The following is a 25,186-nucleotide window of genomic DNA, read 5'->3' on the forward strand; positions in this document are numbered from 1 at the left end:
GTAATCACGATTATTCAAAACGATTGCCAGTTAAAGTCAAAATTATTAGCGCTCCTGAGATTTTTTGTTTTTTATAAATATTTCCCAAATTATGTTTAACAGAGCAAGGAGTTTTAACAGTATTTCCTATAATATTTTTTCTTCTATTTGTTTTATTTTAGCTAGAATAAAGACAGGTTAAAATATTTTGAAACCAATTTAAGGTCAATATTATTAGCCCCCTTAAGCAATATATAATTTTGATTGTCTGCAGGATAAACTACCGTTATAATGACTTGCCTTATTACTCTAATTAAGCCTTTGAACTGCACTTTAATCTGAATGCTTGTATTTTGAAAAATATCTAGTAAAATATTATGTGCTGTCATTATAGCAAAGACAAAAAGAAATCAGTAATTAGAAATGAGATATCAAAACTATTATGTTCAGAAATAAGTTAATAAAAAAATCTTTCCATGAAACAGAAATTGGGCAGGAAAAGGTTTGCTTATATTCAAGAGGGCTAATAATTCTGACTTCAACTGTATACATACAGTTATTTTCCACCCTGCAAAGGAAAGAGAAATAAATACAATAGAATAAAAATATGAAACAAACTGTGCTTTAAGCAACTTCACTGTAAGAAAAACACTTTAGCTACAGCAGTCCTTCAGTTAAGAGCAGCGAGGGTTTTCTCGTTATGTTTGTTTAATAATGATAAAAACAGGCGGCAGAAGGATTATAGCGCGCTGTATCTTTAATGGTTTCTCTTTCACGTCTTTTGATCCTCAACTCGTTTGTTTATTACACAAATGAGGGTTAATGTAAATAATCACTAAACACCGCGTTTTGACACCTATTTGACCATTAAAGCGCTCACGTTAAGATGACTTTAGATGTCTGCGCTCCTCTGCTCATCTCAGTGTGTGAATGAGAATGAATGCTGACCGGCCACTGCTTCTGACTGCGTGATCGTGCTGCACACACACATAAGCTCTTTCGCGCTTTTTAGAGCAACACGTGTACAACTGTGGCGAAATATGATGCAATAATCAATTATCTCGATTAATGCTTTTTTATAATCGTTTGAAACCGAAATCTAAATCGGATTTTCGATTAATTGCAAAGCCCTTTATAATAGTGGAGCATTTTCATGCCTTTTTCTACCTCAATACTTATCCTCTCCCGCGCCCCCCCTGTGAACTCTGGCGCCCCCCTTAGGGGGGCGCGGACCCCAGGTTGGGAACCACTGCCCTAGACCACAGGTGTCAAACTCAGTTCCAAAAGGGCCGCAGCTCTGCACAGTTTAGTTCCAACCCTAATTAAACACACCTGATCAAACTAATTGAGTCCTTCAAGCTTGTTTGAAACCTACAGGTGTGTTGGAGCAGGGTTGGAACTAAACTGTGCAGGGCTTCGGCCCTCCAGGAATTGAGTTTGACACCCCTGCCCTAGACAATCTTAATTCAGCATTTCTACGATTCTGCCAATCATATTTTCAAGTTCAGGAGAGAAGAAAAGGCAGCTGCACGAGTCATTGTTTCACACATGTTGCTCAGTGACATGGACACCTCCAAATGATGTTGAATGAGTCACATACTGTATTCATAAGGTATAATTCACCTAAAAATGTCATTTTTCTCTTAATATAATGATGTTTTTGCGATCGGGAAATCACACGTGATGTGTGCTGCTGAACGTGAGCTGTTATCAGAGAGGGCACGCGCACGCGCTCTACTTAATGATAGACGCGTGCGCGCCTACTTTAGTGAACAGAACCTGCATATGTTGCGAGTAACAGGTAATATAGTTGTAAATAATATTCAATTTGTAGCACAGAGTGATCGTTTTGGAGCCGCGCGCCAAGTATGAATAAGCACTTAGCAGTTAGAATGAAACTGAAAGTGTGCACATCATTTAAATGATCATATCGCATTTTAGAGTTATGATTACGGCAAGCACACCATAACAGCACCAAGCAACCCACAGTTGTGCATGAAAATAAATGTTTACAATGTTAGTATAAGTACTTTAGCCTATATATTGTTGAATATAATCTGATAATGGCAAATGTCTGATTTTACCAGTGAATTAAATTGTTTAATATGACAGATTGCAAGCATATATCTCAAACATAATAATTCAACATCAGAATTATTATAAGTAGAATAGAATTATTTATAGAAGCCAGTAGACCTACACATAATATTATTATCGAGGTTGTGCCATATGTTTGTTTTTTACCATACCTTTATTTTACATCTACAGAATTATGAGAAAATCGTTATCTTTATTTTAAGCAAAAAAAAAAAACAAACAAAAAAAACGCAATTCTCATTTTAGACAGAATCGTGCAGCTCTAGTTCATGGTATTTTGATGTTTTGATTTTTGCTTCAATTCATTTATCAACCGGATGAAAAGTGGTGATAAAATAGACCAAAAGTGTTTGTAAAACTGGGAAACCATCAGGACCTGGTGATTTATTATTAGGCATAAGTTTAAGAGCATTAGAAATTTCTTGTTCTGATAAAGGGGATTCAATTTTTTTTTCAAGTATTTACTTGCTGTTCGATTAGTTGAGGTAAGTTGATGTTGTTGAGAAATGAATTTTTGTTATCCTGGGATGTTTTTTTTTGTAGGAATATAATTTATTGTAAAATTTTTGAAAAATCTGGTTTATCAAATTTTATTTATTGTGTTTAATTTGATTAGCCAGATATTTACCAGATTTGTTACTAAGATCAAAGTGTTCTTGTCGTAGTCTGTGAATAAGGAATTGAGTGTGCGCATTAATTAGTTTATTTAATAATAATTAATATTTCCTAAGTGAATCTTGTGTTTCTTCTGTTGGATCAATTATCAGATTACCTGCAGGGTCCTAAAAGCATTGAAAAAGTCTTAAATTTGATCATGTCAAATGAAGGCCTTGAATTTGGTATACAAAGTCTTGAATTTCGTTACAAAGGTCCTAATTTATTTATTTATTTTTGCCTTTCCTAAGATTAAGTTTATACTGTAACAAAATTCACTGTTACTAATGTAGGCTAATTAAAAATTCATGCAGCGTAACATTGAGTGCACCTCGTGCTTCACGTCCTAGCAGAAAGTGTGAAAGCGTGCGCACCCGTTACTATGGTTACTAGTCAAGTGAGGTACAGAACAAGATGGTTGCTACCGTGATATACCTGGTGCTGGTGTTTTGTGTCTGGCGCTAAGCCAGAGAAATACAGTGGGGTTCAGTTTGTTTGTTTTCGGTATTCCTGACACATTTAGCGACAGACGGCATTAACTCAGAAAACTCTTACCCTAAAAAGATCTAATCTGTGTTTCCTACAAAAAGACAAAGCAGATTTTGTTTCTCAGCTGTCTTTTTCTTTTTTTCTCAATATTATGAGCATTGCTCCGTTTAAACAGTCGCAATATGCGTTTAGCCAGGAGAGCTCAAGCTGAGCAGAGCTCTCAGTAAGGAACCGTCGGAAAAGTGCTAATTTTTTCGTTTTTTTTTTTTTTTTTCAAAAACAAAACCAACTTAACTCCGCTGAAAGACATGTCATATTATCACAATTATTCAGCATTTAAACCGCCCAATTATTAATTTATGTTTTATATAAGTAAATACACTCAAGTACTAGTAAAACAAAACATTTGTAAAACACACAAAGAAGTCTAACAATCCATTCAAATATTATTTCCAGACTTCACACTAAACTGATGATTGTTTACAGGGCTCAAAATTAATTTTTGCTTGGTAGCACCGGTGCTCCTAACTTAAAAAATTTAGTCGCATCAGCCAAAATTTAGTCGCACCCACCAATTATAAGCAACGTTACTACAAATTTTATACAAACAGATTTGTTGCATTTGAAATCAACACTAATCAAACTAACAAGCAAAAAATATATATATGCTTGCGTGAAAAAAAAATGTCTCAACGAAATCCCGTTATCACAAGAAAATACATTTTTAAAAGATACACGGACCGGACACGGACCCTGCATGCACTGCTTGACATGAATGAATCTGTTAATGATATAACTGTGCTGTTCACACGGGTGTTGTCTGATATTGCACTGATGCTTTTGACATGTTCTGTACCCTATTATATGCATATGTCATGTTAATAGCAATACCGGTCTTTTCATGTGTAGCGGTATTAGTTTTCTCAGTGCAAGCCTGTTTGCGATGGTGTATGTGTTGTTAGTACATTTTACATATAGCTGCCACTCTGCACGGCAGACAGCATCTGGTGATTAATTGAAGAATTAAAGAGAACCTCTCGTGCTACAATTTTTTTTTACCGTAGTAGCTCTCCCTGTCATCCCAAGCCAGAAGGTATTGACTGAGTGATTGACAGCTGATATTTCAGTGCTAGAGCAGTGGGCCTATAAGAAGAGCGCAAAAGCGGGGCAATCATTACGGACTTGGCTTTGTTTATTGCAGCAAGTTGACATGACAACTGTTTTAAACCATTAAAACTGAGCACTGCAATTCGTGTTTCAAGGGCAAAGATGCATTCTGCGTGAATGTCTTCCAAATCTGCGCATGTGAGATAAAATTTCGGGCACTTATGCGACCAAAATGGTCGCAATTTTGAGTCCTGGTTTATAAAGCTTGTTTTTCATGCTGTCCCAGGAGAGAGTCCTGAGCTCATAAGATCCTCGAGCCAGGGGCTCCCTCCCCTTCACAAAGCGAGAGGGTAGTTTGAGCTCAGGTAGATCTCGAGAACTCCCCTGCTGTAGTAGCTAATGAACAGATAGTGATTGCTCTTAAGAGATAACCATTTACTAGGAGCATGTCTATGATGCCAATTTGGATTAGTCAATTAACTTAGGTTGCATGTTTTTTGACGGTGGGAGGAAACCAGAGAACCTGGGGGAAATCCATGTGGGCACGGGGAGAACGTGTAAACTCCGCACAGAATTGTCGGCTGGCTTGGTAAGGACTAGAACCAGAGACGTTCTTGCTGTGAGGCAACAGTGCTAACCACTGGGCCACCGTGCCAACCATCTAGGTTTTACACTAATGTATAGGCTTATATTACAATTTTGAATTTAAAACAATTTACAAGTTACAAACTAAAATTAAGTAACAAATTATGGCTTTGATACAGTTGAAGTCCTAATTATTCACCCCTTTTGCATTTTTTGTTCTTTTTTTATATTTCCTAAATAATGTTTTACAGAGCACAGAGTGGGAAAAATAAAATATAGAAAAAACGTCTGTATTTTTAGTGAGTATACTTTTTTTCTTGCTGTGATAAAACAATATAATTGTAGAGCAACCCAAGTTCTGTTGCAATTAATACTTAACTCTAATTGGTAGAACTGTCCTAGATATGAACAAAAGCAAGTGCTGCATCATTTAGATTAAAAAAAAATTTGATTTAAAAAAAAAAATCTTGAAAGGTTATAAAAATCTTTGTAATAAATTTTTAAAAAATAATAAAAAATAATTAGTTTAAAAATCTTGAATGATATTAATGATATGACCTACTTTCTGAAACTTTCCACTACTCTGTTTATCTGTCTGATTTTACTGTCTGTTTCCTTTGACCGCCCCCTGTTATTTAAAAGAATATCTCAATAGTGAATGTGTCAGTTATAAAAGACTCAACCGTTTCGTGAGGTGCGCGATGTGGCGCCAGGCGAAAGTATAAATTAGCCCTTAAGATGTTTTTTTTTTTTTTTTTCTGTAGTTCAGTGGTGCATCTAACCTGTATTTAGTACTGTTCAATTTGAATACATTTATTTTACCACTAATTTTGTGATTTAGCATTTTCTCTTTGTGTTTGTGTGTTTTTGATATTGCATTATAGGTCTTAAATTTAATACTTACTGTTCTTACAAAGGTCTTAAAAAGTCTTAAATTTGACATCATGATATCTGCATGAACCCTAATAATAACATCAGCCAAAATTTCGCACTTATAAGCACCTTTACAACAAGTTTAATACAAACATATTTATTGCATTTGAAATCAACAGTAATCAAACAATCAAAAAAAAAAATGCAATTTTGCAAATTTGCAAGCGTTAGGAAAATGTGTCTCAACGAAATCCCGTCATCACAAGAAAATAGATTTTTATAACAAAACTGAGTGACCAAAGCATACACGGACCGCACACCTGCCCTGCACGCACTGCTTGACATGATTGAATCTGTAACTGATATAACTGTGCTGTTCTCACGGGTCGAGTCTAATATTGCACTGATGTTTTTGACATATACTGTACCTTATTTTATGCATACGTCATGTAGCGATACCGGTCTTTTCATGAGTAGCGGTATTAGTTTACTCAATGTAAGCCTGTTTGCGATGGTGTACGTGGTGTTAAATTTGACAAATAGCTGCCACTTGCACGGTGAACAGCTTATGGCGATTTTATGAAGGATTAAACAGAAGCTTTCGTGCTAGATGTGGCACGCAGTTACCGGAAAATTTCATCCCACAGACTTTTCATAGCGGACTTGAAGTCTTTTATCCACTCTTCGAAAAGTGTAGATGGTGGATTAACATTCAGCACGATCACTACTAAGATGTGTTATTATTTGTAACTTTAGATGGCATGGTTTCAAAATCAAAATCTGTCAGTGTTATCTTCATTGTCATTTTCAGCGCTTTACGTTTTTCACGGTAGTAGTGCTCTCTGTCATCCCAAGCCAGAAGGCATTGACTGAGTGATTGACAGCTGATATTTCAATGCTAGAGCAATGGGCCTATAAGAAGAGCGGGGAGGCGGGGCAAGCATTACGGACTTTGCTTTGTTTACTGCAGCAAGTTGACATGACAACGGTTTTAAACCAGTCCTGAGCACTGCGCTTCGCGTTTCAAGTGAAGAGATGCATTCTGCGTAAATGTCTCCGGAATCCGCGCATATTGCAGCAAAAAGTGGTCGCACACAACAATTTTATGCACTCGCACAAATGCTCCCAAATATATTTTGAGGTCGCATATATAAAATTTCAGGCGCATATGCAACCAAAATGGTCGCAATTTTCAGCCCTGTTTATACATCTCTGATTCTGAGTATTCATAATTGATGATAGCTGGTTATTATTGCTCATTAAGATTCATGAAATTGAGCTAATTTAGCTACAGATTATGGTGGAGAATGCGGGCGGTCATTTTAAACGTTTTCTGTGAAGCAAATTTTTTCATTCCACTGTGATTTTATTGTACTCACCAGCATGACCAAAAGTGTATGCAGCTGGCTGTCTGTTTCTCCACAGCTGGAAGGACGCACGTCTTTCAGCCATTCCCTAGCACACAGATGACTACTGTTAGTGTAACTATTAAACTGCAGTTCACAATATTCAAAATCGATTTTGCAAAGATGCACGTCATGCAAATGATTGAAATATTATCGCGCCTGTCGGAACAGCGATTTCCCTCAGTGCTTCTGAGATAGTTTGGAAAACCTCCAAATCTATCTGTTAAAGGCCTTACTATTGTAACTAGAGTGAGGCTAGGCGCCGTCTGTTTTTTCATATTTCTAGACTATATTCTGTTAGATTATCTGCCTAACGTTTGAACCTTTTGGTCGACCGTAGTCTCGCGAGACGTCTCGTATTTTATGGTTGTTTATCTAATCTATCTAAATGTAATGGTCAGATATCATAAATCAGTGTTACTGCGACACGATATGAGAAGTTGATTTTTACTTAGATTGGTTGGCCCAAAATAGTAGATTTTACAAGTACTGCCTTCATCTAAGGCTTTTATAGCCTTGTGTTTGTGTGGTTATGGTACAGGTTGTCCATTTTGCAAATCAAAAGATTGGGTTCATCTGTCTGACATAAGCTGACCCCTGCTGGAGGACACGTCAGATACCTTGGCCTTGTAACTCGGATTGCAAACCGCAGTGAGGCATCAGCAACAACGTACTCCAAGTAGGATCTACCGTGTCAGCTGGCATTCGGTCAATCTTGGTTAATTACCCTGTCATGATTCCACACGTGTGCCCGCCTAAGTGAGATTGGCAACCTCACTTTAAAGGCCAGTGTTTCCCCTAGGTTTACAGTTTTAGGGTGGGGGGTCTCGTCTCGGCGTGGCGCGGCGTATCTGTTCGGACTGACACCGACACAAAGGCCGCATTTACACTGCACTGTTCAAGTGACTCAATTCCGATTGTTTTCTTCCATGTGGCACAGATCTGATATGGCCCATGTACTTGTGAGCAGGGATAAATCACATGGATTCCGATTTACTCAAATCAGATTCAGGGCTTGTTCATATGTGGAAATTTATCCGATATGAATCGGATCTCTGTTTTCGTGTCTGCAGTTTAAGCAGGGTGATCGGATTTTCACCTGTCAATGAGAGTCGTGCATCAATAAAAATCGTAGCGAATGACGTCAAGTCTGACACTTTTTTTTCAGGACAGACTTCAGCAGAATCCCAAACCTTAAATCTCATACACGAGGACTTAAACAGCTTTTATTTTGTCATATAGCACAGGCATTTAAGCATGAGAGCGAGAGAGTGGAATGTCCGCTATGTAACCAATATAAACTAATATAAAACTGGTGCATAGCTACATCACGTGCATAAATCTCGTATGGGACATTACATTAAGATGCCTAAAGGTTTAAAAAAGGCATAAATTAAAGGAAAATGTACAAATGAGAACCTTTCTGTCATAAACTATAGTAAAACAGCTTGTCAAAAGCTGCGAACAGATTCCATACAGGAATAGGGAAAAGAGCACTCTTAAATTATCAGCTGTTAGTCAGCGCCCGCTCTTTTTTTTCAGCTAATTGCGTCTTTGCCGTGTGCTCTGTAAATGTAGGCGATCGGAAACGAGTCACTTTTAAAAGATTATATTAGCAGGTCATCAAAAAAATCAGATACAGTCACAAAATCGGAAGTAACCATCAAGATCTGCAGTGTAAGTGCAGCCAAAGAGTCGAGGTGTAAATTTGTTTCTTTTAACGACAGCAGTAAAAAAATAAATAAATAAACAAAAAATTATTTGAAGTGTACAACTGTACTGGCTAAAAATGTTAATTTATTTTTATATCGTTTTTTTTTTTTTTCCCACAAAGTGTGCAGCTTTTGTCATTGCAGTGTTTCTTGGGGTTAAATACTTACTAAATAAAGTATACTTTTATACTTGACCTTTACTTAAGTATACTTCTTTTTCCTAAGGGTGTATTTACTGACTTACCAAGATCAGTCTTGTGGAGCCAGGGGGAGTATTGCTGCTCTGACAGCCAAGTTGGGTTAAAGCTAGGGCTGCTCCGATCAGGATTTTTGCAGCTGATATCATTGAGTACCCATTTCTTGTCATGGTGATCGGCTAATACTGAACACCGATTCTAATGCTTCAAGCTTTATAATGCTTTGAGCACATCTTCCTCTAAGTATGAACCTTAAGAGAAGATCTAGCCTTACCTAAGAGAACAAATGAAGGATGCTGCATATAGTACCTTAAACACGTCTCTTATAACCATCTTATAACCAGGTGTGAGCGTGTCATGGCCAGAAGCAGCTTTATAAAAAATAGTTCATCCATTAATTTTACTCTGGCGTAGTCCCTTGGTTATCAGGGGTCACCACAGCGGAATAAACCGCCACAGAAAATAATATAACACAGATATAAAAATTGTGATGAAAAATTACAATGCATTTTGGAAACACTGCAAATGATAAAAGAAGAATTCAACATGACTCAACCAAGAACAAGTTTGGAGCGCATGTTTGATGCATTAAAATTAAAATGCACACCTATGAGTCTAAAACTTCTTTACTAAAAGGAAAGAGGTCTATAAACTACTGTTTATAGCAATGAGTGTATTACAAAAATGTATATAATTAAATATTCATGTAAAAAAACAAAACAAATTGTATCTAATAGTTCCAGCCAGCTTTTAGTGAACTTGCAATATAGTCAAAACAGAACTTTCAATTGTTATATATGTAAAGAGGCCTAAATACATGCAGGACCGTTCAAATGTTTTGCTGGTCTCCAACTAATAACAGCAGATCACTCAGAGATAGAGGGATTTGCACTCGCGATATCTTTACTGCTCTATGCAATTAATGCTTAGAACAATACTGTGCCTCTCGCGATCTGTTGTCTTGCACATTCACTCTCGTCGCCGTGATTTCCGAGTATTATAACTTATTTTGGGGGATCACAGGGCCGGTATAAATTTGCGGGAGACTCGCGGAGCTTCTGGGAGAGGTCAGGTTGGATGAGACGCAGGATGGGGGAGAACGCGTCACAGCAGCTCAAAACACTGGAGATACAATGACTGCACTTGCAACAAAGTATGCATCACTCGCGCGGGTCACGCTAATAAACTAAACAGAGGTCCCATCGCATCTGTATATACTTTAGCTGCTGCGACCGAGCACATTACTTACGCCCCCACACATTGGCCCACTCCCAATTCTACCCTGTAGCCCTTCCCCTTGCCCCTTCCCCTCGTTTTGCGCGTCAAGGGGTAGGGGTGTCCCAATTCTCTTTAGCTTGAAGGCGTAGGGCTAAGGGGAAGGGGTGAATAGCCCCTTGAACAAAGATTTTTCAGGACCACACTCGAAACCAAGGGATCAGAAAATTTCCCAGAACACACCAGCCACAACGGCAGATAGTTACACCCGGAAGTAAGGAGATCCACAAATTAGTATTTTGTTGTTACAAATTACAAATGTTTACAAAAAACAAACACATGTTTGAATATATTCCTGACGACGTAGGTGTTTTACCTTCATGCTTTAAAAAAAAAACCCCGCTAAAATAAAAACCAGTAAATTTCGCAATCTATAGTCCATAATCATAACTCCTGTATAGCAGTCCCACAGCATTCTGTCACTCGATGACACTCGAATACTCTGTCGAAAAGTCTAATGGCCAGGATTGGGCTTTTTACGGTGTCTGCTATAATGTTAATGTTGTTTTTGCTGTGTTTACATAGATAAATATGGCCACTGTGTTAAATGCGCAGTATTATGATCTTAGTGTCGCATCAGACCGTTATGATAACACAACATATGCCTTCAGTGATTTCCTGAAGATAAATACCAATAAATAACTCGACTGGAATAACTACAGCAGTCGCGATCGTCTAATCTCATATTTTCTAATCTCATATCGTATCAGAGATGGCGATGACATATGATGACGAGTGCAGGTGCTGTAGTGCTGTCCCAATTCTTAGGGGTACGTTTTGAAGCCCTTCCCCTTCACCCTCGGTTTTAAGGGCCAAGGGGAAGGGGTAGGGGTACAAAAAAATAAAATTGGGATTGGGCCATCATTTACCTTTGTTTTGGCTGCTGCAGGCTATGCATAATATACGTAAGTGCACGTGCGTCTTGGGTCCTGTCAAACGTGGCACACAGTTTCATTCCCATACAGCATACAGTGGCTGTGTAGAACTCCACTGTGGGCGATTCAGAGAGCAGAAATATGTAATGGAGCGACCATGTAGAGACCGAAATCACATGCCGTTGTGTAAATAAGACATTACATACGGCTATTTAGCTCGTTTATTAAAAGAAGTTGTGATCTGGTGCTATGTATAAAATACAATTAACTTGACCTCAAGGGGGGCGGGAAGCCCCCCCCCCCAATATAATGGTGGGGAAAACACTGTGGGCCTAGAGTGGCACCGGAATCTTCAGGCGAAACCCAATTTTGAATCGTGCCAAGTGGTCGGTGACCTCATTGAGTGTTACGTGTTGTGCTAGAGGCCCATACTGTTTGAGAGTTTGCATCTGGTTGCAGTGTGTGCAAGTAACCTGATCGTAACTGCAGTAGGCGTTGGGGAAAGTCTAGCCAGATAGCTCATCATTGCGATTTTCATCTGGATGCCTTTTAACTCACCATCAAAGGTCAAGAAGCATGTAAAGCCTAGTCTGAACCTGAACCACAATAGGACTATTCACGTTATTCTTTGCCGACGAGCGGGCGCAGCCATTTGAATCTTTTTGGCTCAAGACTTCCGGTCTCGTTGTATCAGTTGCAAACTGATATTTTCCTATTATATTATTCTACTTAGTCGGTATAGTAATGCAAACATTTGTTTGTAGAGTAAGTAGTTTGACCGTTTTCCGCCGTTTAATATTCCTAGTCATTTTTCCCATAGGCGACTGATGCGGAAGTTCTGAAACAATCGTGAAAACAGGCGCACTTCCGCATTTTAGAATAAGGTCAATAGACCCTCTGTAGAACCTCTATGTTTCTCTGTACACTCATTTGTTCGAGTGCTATGCTGTTTTGTTTAGCTTATCGTAGCGCTATCGTTTAGCGTAACGTAGAAATCAACTATTATATAGCCACCCTAGTTCAACATCACAGTGTCTGGCCCACAGTGGTTTTTAAAAGGACCAACGTCTGGCCTGTACATTTTCCCCCAGCTGATGACCCTGTCAGCCTAGTAATTTATATATGTTAGACTGGTCAATAAGTCATGCTATAACCACGTTGGATTGTGGATGTTTTGCCTCACAGAAAAGGTCAATTTAACGTTGGAGCCTTGCTACAAGCTTTACTTGAACAAGTTTCCTAAAAGTTCTAAACTATTCAGCTACTTTACAAGAGGTAGTTATAATTCTCTTTCTAAACTAATGAATAATTACAGAGTCCGCTCAGACGAACGGGCAAAGTCATTGTTATATTTATTTTGTTAAAGTAACTATAAGTTAATTCTGAGCAGAGATGTATATCAACGAAGTAGAACTACTTCACTACTGTACTTAAGTACTAAAAGGCTGTATCTGTACTCTACTGGAGTATTGTTTTTTTTACTCCTCCTTCCACTTTTACTTCAGTACATATTTTCGATGAGTTTAATACTCCGATAGATTCTTTATGTGCTGCGTCGTTACTCGTTACTAGGGGTGTCAAAATAATTTTTATCGGTTCAGCAAGAGATCACAACCTGTTATTACGCACTGACGTCATTTATCTCCTATGCGCGATGTCGCAGTAGAATGCTATGGTAAAGGAGGCGAGGCCGAGTGTCGCTCTTACTACAATGAAGGCGGCACAGCACACGAGCCGCTATTTCACCACTAGGGTGAAATGCTGTAAGAATCCACCTGTGCCTCTCTCTCTCTCTCTCTCTCTCTCTCTTACTTGGGACATTTGACCCGCTGACCTGTTTTTGAGGTCAATTTTTCCTCTCCACTTGACTGTTCAAGCGATACTTGTGGATCAAGACACGAGCGTGCCTGTGGTACAAGTTTTCTCCACTGTTTCTTTCACGGATTACCTGTGATAAGCGCGTATTATGCGCATATAGAGTGTAACCGTAGCTGTTTTTTCACGCCATCGGTAAACAGCGATTTAATTTCTAAATCCGATCGCAGCCCTTTCTGTTGAGCAGGGTAAGACAATAACCAATCATAGGGGTGTTAGACCTCGCCTGTCAGCGCTCTAAAAGCAAGCAGGATGATATTTACATTAGTTTATTAGCTATAAATGCTCACGCTATCTTCTGTGCATGTGTTGGAGTTTTGTTTGATACTTTCAGAAAGAGTGTTGTCTTTGAGCAGGTCAAATTAAGGGTCTGCTGTATTAAAGAACAAAATTGTATTACAAATAATATATAAATATATTTATAGATTTTGATCAAAAAAAAAAAAATCTTGTGTTGTGAAGAAAAAATAGAATTATGTATGGAAAGCATCGTCAATGCACCGAGATATCGAATTGAACCGAATCGATGGCATGATAATCATAACCGAACCAACCCGTCAGACCAGTGTAGATTCACACCCCTACTCGTTACATTTATAGACCTTTTTCTTGGTTGCTGCATGCGACCAGCGTCTTCCGGTAGAATGTTTTGAACATCCGCTTACAGCGTTTACAACCGGTAATTTGCAATGCGAAAATGGGCTTCAATAGCGTTTTGAGTGGATTACAGAGTGTTTTTGTGACACACAACTTTAAAAGGTGTGTGTTAAAGCTGTTATAATCTGTCAGATCTGTGATTCAAGCGCGAGAGAAAAACAGTATCGTAAGCCATGTTCCTTTTCATACTGCTTAATCACGTGCCCCCCCAAAAGATATTTAAACTAAACAAAAGAATATGGTGTCTTTTGACTGCTTTTTTTTTTTAATAACGACGTTACACAATACTTGTATTTTTAATTTCAGTACTTGAGCAGTAAACTTTGATATAAACTACTTGCAATACTGAAGTACAAAAAGTGTTGATACTTCCACTTAAGTATGGTGCTTAAAGAGCACTTCAACTTCTACTCAAGTCACTTTTTTTAAAGAGCACTTGTAGTTTTAGCTAAGTCTGTGTCTCTAGTACTTTATCAGGGCTCGAAATTAACCTTTTTGCTGGGTAAGACTGGTGCTCCTAACTTTAAAAATGTAGGCGCATCAACCAAAATTTAGTCTAACTTATAAACACAGTTACTCAAAGTTTTATACAAACATATTTATTGCATTTGAAATCAACAGTAATCAAACTAACAAGCAAAAAAAAAAAAAATGCAAATTTGCAAGCGTGAGGAAAATGTGTCTCAACGAAATCACGTTATCACAAGAAAATAGATTTTTATAACAAAACTGAGTGACCAAAGCATACACGGACCGCAAACCTGCCCTGCACGCACTGCTTGACATGATTGAATCTGTAACTGATATAACTGTGCTGTTCTCACGGGTCGTGTCTAATATTGCACTGATGTTTTTGACATATACTGTACCTTATTTTATGCATACGTCATGTAGCGATACCGGTCTTTTCATGAGTAGCGGTATTAGTTTACTCAATGTAAGCCTGTTTGCGATGGTGTACAATTTGACAAATAGCTGCCACTTGCACGGTGAACAGCTTATGGCGATTTTATGAAGGATTAAACAGAAGCTTTCGTGCTAGATGTGGCACGCAGTTACCGGAAAATTTCATCCCACAGACTTTTCATAGCGGACTTGAAGTCTTTTATCCACTCTTCGAAAAGTGTAGATGGTGGATTAACATTCAGCACGATCACTACTAAGATGTGTTATTATTTGTAACTTTAGATGGCATGGTTTCAAAATCAAAATCTGTCAGTGTTATCTTCATTGTCATTTTCAGCGCTTTACGTTTTTCACGGTAGTAGTGCTCTCTGTCATCCCAAGCCAGAAGGCATTGACTGAGTGATTGACAGCTGATATTTCAATGCTAGAGCAATGGGCCTATAAGAAGAGCGGGGAGGCGGGGCAAGCATTACGGACTTTGCTTTGTTTACTGCAGCAAGTTGACATGACAACGGTTTTAAACCAGTCCTGAGCACTGCGCTTCGCGTTTCAAGTGAAGAGATGCATTCTGCGTAAATGTCTCCGGAATCCGCGCATATTGCTGCAAAAAGTGGTCGCACACAACAATTTTATGCACTCGCACAAATGCTCCTAAATATATTTTGAGGTCGCATATATAAAATTTCAGGCGCATATGCAACCAAAATGGTCGCAATTTTCAGCCCTGTTTATACATCTCTGATTCTGAGTATTCATAATTGATGATAGCTGGTTATTATTGCTCATTAAGATTCATGAAATTGAGCTAATTTCGCTACTGATTATGGTGGAGAATGCGGGCGGTCATTTTAAACGTTTTCTGTGAAGCAAATTTTTTCATTCCACTGTGATTTTATTGTACTCACCAGCATGACCAAAAGTGTATGCAGCTGGCTGTCTGTTTCTCCACAGCTGGAAGGACGCACGTCTTTCAGCCATTCCCTAGCACACAGATGACTACTGTTAGTGTAACTATTAAACTGCAGTTCACAATATTCAAAATCGATTTTGCAAAGATGCACGTCATGCAAATGATTGAAATATTATCGCGCCTGTCGGAACAGCGATTTCCCTCAGTGCTTCTGAGATAGTTTGGAAAACCTCCAAATCTATCTGTTAAAGGCCTTACTATTGTAACTAGAGTGAGGCTAGGCGCCGTCTGTTTTTTCATATTTCTAGACTATATTCTGTTAGATTATCTGCCTAACGTTTGAACCTTTTGGTCGACCGTAGTCTCGCGAGACGTCTCGTATTTTATGGTTGTTTATCTAATCTATCTAAATGTAATGGTCAGATATCATAAATCAGTGTTACTGCGACACGATATGAGAAGTTGATTTTTACTTAGATTGGTTGGCCCAAAATAGTAGATTTTACAAGTACTGCCTTCATCTAAGGCTTTTATAGCCTTGTGTTTGTGTGGTTATGGTACAGGTTGTCCATTTTGCAAATCAAAAGATTGGGTTCATCTGTCTGACATAAGCTGACCCCTGCTGGAGGACACGTCAGATACCTTGGCCTTGTAACTCGGATTGTTTTTGTGACACACAACTTTAAAAGGTGTGTGTTAAAGCTGTTATAATCTGTCAGATCTGTGATTCAAGCGCGAGAGAAAAACAGTATCGTAAGCCATGTTCCTTTTCATACTGCTTAATCACGTGCCCCCCCAAAAGATATTTAAACTAAACAAAAGAATATGGTGTCTTTTGACTGCTTTTTTTTTTTAATAACGACGTTACACAATACTTGTATTTTTAATTTCAGTACTTGAGCAGTAAACTTTGATATAAACTACTTGCAATACTGAAGTACAAAAAGTGTTGATACTTCCACTTAAGTATGGTGCTTAAAGAGCACTTCAACTTCTACTCAAGTCACTTTTTTTAAAGAGCACTTGTAGTTTTAGCTAAGTCTGTGTCTCTAGTACTTTATCAGGGCTCGAAATTAACCTTTTTGCTGGGTAAGACTGGTGCTCCTAACTTTAAAAATGTAGGCGCATCAACCAAAATTTAGTCTAACTTATAAACACAGTTACTCAAAGTTTTATACAAACATATTTATTGCATTTGAAATCAACAGTAATCAAACTAACAAGCAAAAAAAAAAAAAAAATGCAAATTTGCAAGCGTGAGGAAAATGTGTCTCAACGAAATCACGTTATCACAAGAAAATAGATTTTTATAACAAAACTGAGTGACCAAAGCATACACGGACCGCAAACCTGCCCTGCACGCACTGCTTGACATGATTGAATCTGTAACTGATATAACTGTGCTGTTCTCACGGGTCGTGTCTAATATTGCACTGATGTTTTTGACATATACTGTACCTTATTTTATGCATACGTCATGTAGCGATACCGGTCTTTTCATGAGTAGCGGTATTAGTTTACTCAATGTAAGCCTGTTTGCGATGGTGTACAATTTGACAAATAGCTGCCACTTGCACGGTGAACAGCTTATGGCGATTTTATGAAGGATTAAACAGAAGCTTTCGTGCTAGATGTGGCATGCAGTTACCGGAAAATTTCATCCCACAGACTTTTCATAGCGGACTTGAAGTCTTTTATCCACTCTTCGAAAAGTGTAGATGGTGGATTAACATTCAGCACGATCACTACTAAGATGTGTTATTATTTGTAACTTTAGATGGCATGGTTTCAAAATCAAAATCTGTCAGTGTTATCTTCATTGTCATTTTCAGCGCTTTACGTTTATCACGGTAGTAGTTTCTCTCTGTCATCCCAAGCCAGAAGGCATTGACTGAGTGATTGACAGCTGATATTTCAATGCTAGAGCAATGGGCCTATAAGAAGAGCGGGGAGGCGGGGCAAGCATTACGGACTTTGCTTTGTTTACTGCAGCAAGTTGACATGACAACGGTTTTAAACCAGTCCTGAGCACTGCGCTTCGCGTTTCAAGTGAAGAGATGCATTCTGCGTAAATGTCTCCGGAATCCGCGCATATTGCTGCAAAAAGTGGTCGCACACAACAATTTTATGCACTCGCACAAATGCTCCCAAATATATTTTGAGGTCGCATATATAAAATTTCAGGCGCATATGCAACCAAAATGGTCGCAATTTTCAGCCCTGTTTATACATCTCTGATTCTGAGTATTCATAATTGATGATAGCTGGTTATTATTGCTCATTAAGATTCATGAAATTGAGCTAATTTCGCTACTGATTATGGTGGAGAATGCGGACGGTCATTTTAAACGTTTTCTGTGAAGCAAATTTTTTCATTCCACTGTGATTTTATTGTACTCACCAGCATGACCAAAAGTGTATGCAGCTGGCTGTCTGTTTCTCCACAGCTGGAAGGACGCACGTCTTTCAGCCATTCCCTAGCACACAGATGACTACTGTTAGTGTAACTATTAAACTGCAGTTCACAATATTCAAAATCGATTTTGCAAAGATGCACGTCATGCAAATGATTGAAATATTATCGCGCCTGTCGGAACAGCGATTTCCCTCAGTGCTTCTGAGATAGTTTGGAAAACCTCCAAATCTATCTGTTAAAGGCCTTACTATTGTAACTAGAGTGAGGCGAGGCGCCGTCTGTTTTTTCATATTTCTAGACTATATTCTGTTAGATTATCTGCCTAACGTTTGAACCTTTTGGTCGACCGTAGTCTCGCGAGACGTCTCGTATTTTATGGTTGTTTATCTAATCTATCTAAATGTAATGGTCAGATATCATAAATCAGTGTTACTGCGACACGATATGAGAAGTTGATTTTTACTTAGATTGGTTGGCCCAAAATAGTAGATTTTACAAGTACTGCCTTCATCTAAGGCTTTTATAGCCTTGTGTTTGTGTGGTTATGGTACAGGTTGTCCATTTTGCAAATCAAAAGATTGGGTTCATCTGTCTGACATAAGCTGACCCCTGCTGGAGGACACGTCAGATACCTTGGCCTTGTAACTCGGATTGCAAACCGCAGTGAGGCATCAGCAACAACGTACTCCAAGTAGGATCTACCGTGTCAGCTGGCATTCGGTCAATCTTGGTTAATTACCCTGTCATGATTCCACACGTGTGCCCGCCTAAGTGAGATTGGCAACCTCACTTTAAAGGCCAGTGTTTCCCCTAGGTTTACAGTTTTAGGGTGGGGGGTCTCGTCTCGGCGTGGCGCGGCGTATCTGTTCGGACTGACACCGACACAAAGGCCGCATTTACACTGCACTGTTCAAGTGACTCAATTCCGATTGTTTTCTTCCATGTGGCACAGATCTGATATGGCCCATGTACTTGTGAGCAGGGATAAATCACATGGATTCCGATTTACTCAAATCAGATTCAGGGCTTGTTCATATGTGGAAATTTATCCGATATGAATCGGATCTCTGTTTTCGTGTCTGCAGTTTAAGCAGGGTGATCGGATTTTCACCTGTCAATGAGAGTCGTGCATCAATAAAAATCGTAGCGAATGACGTCAAGTCTGACACTTTTTTTTCAGGACAGACTTCAGCAGAATCCCAAACCTTAAATCTCATACACGAGGACTTAAACAGCTTTTATTTTGTCATATAGCACAGGCATTTAAGCATGAGAGCGAGAGAGTGGAATGTCCGCTATGTAACCAATATAAACTAATATAAAACTGGTGCATAGCTACATCACGTGCATAAATCTCGTATGGGACATTACATTAAGATGCCTAAAGGTTTAAAAAAGGCATAAATTAAAGGAAAATGGACAAATGAGAACCTTTCTGTCATAAACTATAGTAAAACAGCTTGTCAAAAGCTGCGAACAGATTCCATACAGGAATAGGGAAAAGAGCACTCTTAAATTATCAGCTGTTAGTCAGCGCCCGCTCTTTTTTTTCAGCTAATTGCGTCTTTGCCGTGTGCTCTGTAAATGTAGGCGATCGGAAACGAGTCACTTTTAAAAGATTATATTAGCAGGTCATCAAAAAAATCAGATACAGTCACAAAATCGGAAGTAACCATCAAGATCTGCAGTGTAAGTGCAGCCAAAGAGTCGAGGTGTAAATTTGTTTCTTTTAACGACAGCAGTAAAAAAAATAAATAAATAAACAAAAAATTATTTGAAGTGTACAACTGTACTGGCTAAAAATGTTAATTTATTTTTATATCGTTTTTTTTTTTTTTCCACAAAGTGTGCAGCTTTTGTCATTGCAGTGTTTCTTGGGGTTAAATACTTACTAAATAAAGTATACTTTTATACTTGACCTTTACTTAAGTATACTTCTTTTTCCTAAGGGTGTATTTACTGACTTACCAAGATCAGTCTTGTGGAGCCAGGGGGAGTATTGCTGCTCTGACAGCCAAGTTGGGTTAAAGCTAGGGCTGCTCCGATCAGGATTTTTGCAGCTAATATCATTGAGTACCCATTTCTTGTCATGGTGATCGGCTAATACTGAACACCGATTCTAATGCTTCAAGCTTTATAATGCTTTGAGCACATCTTCCTCTAAGTATGAACCTTAAGAGAAGATCTAGCCTTACCTAAGAGAACAAATGAAGGATGCTGCATATAGTACCTTAAACACGTCTCTTATAACCATCTTATAACCAGGTGTGAGCGTGTCATGGCCAGAAGCAGCTTTATAAAAAATAGTTCATCCATTAATTTTACTCTGGCGTAGTCCCTTGGTTATCAGGGGTCACCACAGCGGAATAAACCGCAACAGAAAATTATATAACACAGATATAAAAATTGTGATGAAAAATTACAATGCATTTTGGAAACACTGCAAATGATAAAAGAAGAATTCAACATGACTCAACCAAGAACAAGTTTGGAGCGTATGTTTGATGCATTAAAATTAAAATGCACACCTATGAGTCTAAAACTTCTTTACTAAAAGGAAAGAGGTCTATAAACTACTGTTTATAGCAATGAGTGTATTACAAAAATGTATATAATTAAATATTCATGTAAAAAAACAAAACAAATTGTATCTAATAGTTCCAGCCAGCTTTTAGTGAACTTGCAATATAGTCAAAACAGAACTTTCAATTGTTATATATGTAAAGAGGCCTAAATACATGCAGGACCGTTCAAATGTTTTGCTGGTCTCCAACTAATAACAGCAGATCACTCAGAGATAGAGGGATTTGCACTCGCGATATCTTTACTGATCTATGCAATTAATGCTTAGAACAATACTGTGCCTCTCGCGATCTGTTGTCTTGCACATTCACTCTCGTCGCCGTGATTTCCGAGTATTATAACTTATTTTGGGGGATCACAGGACCGGTATAAATTTGCGGGAGACTCGCGGAGCTTCTGGGAGAGGTCAAGTTGGATGAGACGCAGGATGGGGGAGAACGCGTCACAGCAGCTCAAAACACTGGAGATACAATGACTGCACTTGCAACAAAGTATGCATCACTCGCGCGGGTCACGCTAATAAACTAAACAGAGGTCCCATCGCATCTGTATATACTTTAGCTGCTGCGACCGAGCACATTACTTACGCCCCCACACATTGGCCCACTCCCAATTCTACCCTGTAGCCCTTCCCCTTGCCCCTCCCCCTCGTTTTGCGCGTCAAGGGGTAGGGGTGTCCCAATTCTCTTTAGCTTGAAGGCGTAGGGCTAAGGGGAAGGGGTGAATAGCCCTTCGAACAAAGATTTTTCAGGACCACACTCGAAACCAAGGGATCAGAAAATTTCCCAGAACACACCAGCCACAACGGCAGATAGTTACACCCGGAAGTAAGGAGATCCACAAATTAGTATTTTGTTGTTACAAATTACAAATGTTTACAAGAAACAAACACATGTTTGAATATATTCCTGACGACGTAGGTGTTTTACCGTCATGCTTTAAAAAAAAAAACCCCGCTAAAATAAAAACCGGTAAATTTCGCAATCTATAGTCCATAATCATAACTCCTGTATAGCAGTCCCACAGCATTCTGTCACTCGATGACACTCGAATACTCTGTCGAAAAGTCTAATGGCCAGGATTGGGCTTTTTACGGTGTCTGCTATAATGTTAATGTTGTTTTTGCTGTGTTTACATAGATAAATATGGCCACTGTGTTAAATGCGCAGTATTATGATCTTAGTGTCGCATCAGACCGTTATGATAACACAACATATGCCTTCAGTGATTTCCTGAAGATAAATACCAATAAATAACTCGACTGGAATAACTACAGCAGTCGCGATCGTCTAATCTCATATTTTCTAATCTCATATCGTATCAGAGATGGCGATGACATATGATGACGAGTGCAGGTGCTGTAGTGCTGTCCCAATTCTTAGGGGTACGTTTTGAAGCCCTTCCCCTTCACCCTCGGTTTTAAGGGCCAAGGGGAAGGGGTAGGGGTACAAAAAAATAAAATTGGGATTGGGCCATCATTTACCTTTGTTTTGGCTGCTGCAGGCTATGCATAATATACGTAAGTGCACGTGCGTCTTGGGTCCTGTCAAACGTGGCACACAGTTTCATTCCCATACAGCATACAGTGGCTGTATAGAACTCCACTGTGGGCGATTCAGAGAGCAGAAATATGTAATGGAGCGACCATGTAGAGACCGAAATCACATGCCGTTGTGTAAATAAGACATTACATACGGCTATTTAGCTCGTTTATTAAAAGAAGTTGTGATCTGGTGCTATGTATAAAATACAATTAACTTGACCTCAAGGGGGGCGGGAAGCCCCCCCCCCAATATAATGGTGGGGAAAACACTGTGGGCCTAGAGTGGCACCGGAATCTTCAGGCGAAACCCAATTTTGAATCGTGCCAAGTGGTCGGTGACCTCATTGAGTGTTACGTGTTGTGCTAGAGGCCCATACTGTTTGAGAGTTTGCATCTGGTTGCAGTGTGTGCAAGTAACCTGATCGTAACTGCAGTAGGCGTTGGGGAAAGTCTAGCCAGATAGCTCATCATTGCGATTTTCATCTGGATGCCTTTTAACTCACCATCAAAGGTCAAGAAGCATGTAAAGCCTAGTCTGAACCTGTACCACAATAGGACTATTCACGTTATTCTTTGCCGACGAGCGGGCGCAGCCATTTGAATCTTTTTGGCTCAAGACTTCCGGTCTCGTTGTATCAGTTGCAAACTGATATTTTCCTATTATATTATTCTACTTAGTCGGTATAGTAATGCAAACATTTGTTTGTAGAGTAAGTAGTTTGACCGTTTTCCGCCGTTTAATATTCCTAGTCATTTTTCCCATAGGCGACTGATGCGGAAGTTCTGAAACAATCGTGAAAACAGGCGCACTTCCGCATTTTAGAATAAGGTCAATAGACCCTCTGTAGAACCTCTATGTTTCTCTGTACACTCATTTGTTCGAGTGCTATGCTGTTTTGTTTAGCTTATCGTAGCGCTATCGTTTAGCGTAACGTAGAAATCAACTATTATATAGCCACCCTAGTTCAACATCACAGTGTCTGGCCCACAGTGGTTTTTAAAAGGACCAACGTCTGGCCTGTACATTTTCCCCCAGCTGATGACCCTGTCAGCCTAGTAATTTATATATGTTAGACTGGTCAATAAGTCATGCTATAACCACGTTGGATTGTGGATGTTTTGCCTCACAGAAAAGGTCAATTTAACGTTGGAGCCTTGCTACAAGCTTTACTTGAACAAGTTTCCTAAAAGTTCTAAACTATTCAGCTACTTTACAAGAGGTAGTTATAATTCTCTTTCTAAACTAATGAATAATTACAGAGTCCGCTCAGACGAACGGGCAAAGTCATTGTTATATTTATTTTGTTAAAGTAACTATAAGTTAATTCTGAGCAGAGATGTATATCAACGAAGTAGAACTACTTCACTACTGTACTTAAGTACTAAAAGGCTGTATCTGTACTCTACTGGAGTATTGTTTTTTTTACTCCACCTTCCACTTTTACTTCAGTACATATTTTCGATGAGTTTAATACTCTGATAGATTCTTTATGTGCTGCGTCGTTACTCGTTACTAGGGGTGTCAAAATAATTTTTATCGGTTCAGCAAGAGATCACAACCTGTTATTACGCACTGACGTCATTTATCTCCTATGCGCGATGTCGCAGTAGAATGCTATGGTAAAGGAGGCGAGGCCGAGTGTCGCTCTTACTACAATGGCGGCACAGCACACGAGCCGCTATTTCACTACTAGGGTGAAATGCTGTAAGAATCCACCTGTGCCTCTCTCTCTCTCTCTTACTTGGGACATTTGACCCGCTGACCTGTTTGTGAGGTCACTTTTCCTCTCCACTTGACTGTTCAAGCGATACTTGTGGATCAAGACACGAGCGTGCATGTGGTACAAGTTTTCTCCACTGTTTCTTTCACGGATTACCTGTGATAAGCGCGTATTAATGCGCATATAGAGTGTAACCGTAGCTGTTTTTTCACGCCATCGGTAAACAGCGATTTAATTTCTAAAGCCGATCGCAGCCCTTTCTGTTGAGCAGGGTAAGACAATAACCAATCATAGGGGTGTTAGACCTCGCCTGTCAGCGCTCTAAAAGCAAGCAGGATGATATTTACATTAGTTTATTAGCTATAAATGCTCACGCTATCTTCTGTGCATGTGTTGGAGTTTTGTTTGATACTTTCAGAAAGAGTGTTGTCTTTGAGCAGGTCAAATTAAGGGTCTGCTGTATTAAAGAACAAAATTGTATTACAAATAATATATAAATATATTTATAGATTTTGATCAAAAAAAAAAAAATCTTGTGTTGTGAAGAAAAAATAGAATTATGTATGGAAAGCATCGTCAATGCACCGAGATATCGAATTGAACCGAATCGATGGCATGATAATCATAACCGAACCAACCCGTCAGACCAGTGTAGATTCACACCCCTACTCGTTACATTTATAGACCTTTTTCTTGGTTGCTGCATGCGACCAGCGTCTTCCGGTAGAATGTTTTGAACATCCGCTTACAGCGTTTACAACCGGTAATTTGCAATGCGAAAATGGGCTTCAATAGCGTTTTGAGTGGATTACAGAGTGTTTTTGTGACACACAACTTTAAAAGGTGTGTGTTAAAGCTGTTATAATCTGTCAGATCTGTGATTCAAGCGCGAGAGAAAAACAGTATCGTAAGCCATGTTCCTTTTCATACTGCTTAATCACGTGCCCCCCCAAAAGATATTTAAACTAAACAAAAGAATATGGTGTCTTTTGACTGCTTTTTTTTTTTAATAACGACGTTACACAATACTTGTATTTTTAATTTCAGTACTTGAGCAGTAAACTTTGATATAAACTACTTGCAATACTGAAGTACAAAAAGTGTTGATACTTCCACTTAAGTATGGTGCTTAAAGAGCACTTCAACTTCTACTCAAGTCACTTTTTTTAAAGAGCACTTGTAGTTTTAGCTAAGTCTGTGTCTCTAGTACTTTATCAGGGCTCGAAATTAACCTTTTTGCTGGGTAAGACTGGTGCTCCTAACTTTAAAAATGTAGGCGCATCAACCAAAATTTAGTCTAACTTATAAACACAGTTACTCAAAGTT

At 38.9% G+C, this 25,186-nt stretch overlaps 2 protein-coding genes across 7 annotated transcripts in view; both read left to right on the forward strand.

The window, feature by feature from the left end:
- LOC147843211 (uncharacterized) overlaps positions 1-25,186 on the forward strand; it is a 501,869-nt gene that overhangs the window by 469,424 nt on the left and 7,259 nt on the right. The window lies entirely within an intron of this gene.
- The window catches only part of LOC137496227 (uncharacterized), a 336,279-nt gene that overhangs the window by 80,350 nt on the left and 230,743 nt on the right, over positions 1-25,186 (forward strand). Inside the window, exon 6 of one of the 6 annotated variants that reach the window (XM_087261984.2) lies at positions 7,732-9,573. The exons of the other annotated variants lie outside the window; for them this stretch is intronic. Coding sequence (XP_087118110.1) covers positions 7,732-7,784 — 53 coding nt within the window. The 3' untranslated portion in view covers positions 7,785-9,573. Of the gene's footprint in view, positions 1-7,731; positions 9,574-25,186 lie in introns of those variants that run through there. 6 annotated transcript variants of the gene reach the window in all.

The sequence above is a fragment of the Danio rerio genome, chromosome 7, assembly GCF_052040795.2.
Source record: "Danio rerio strain M-AB ecotype USA chromosome 7, GRCz13ab, whole genome shotgun sequence".
NCBI classification, from domain to species: domain Eukaryota; kingdom Metazoa; phylum Chordata; class Actinopteri; order Cypriniformes; family Danionidae; genus Danio; species Danio rerio.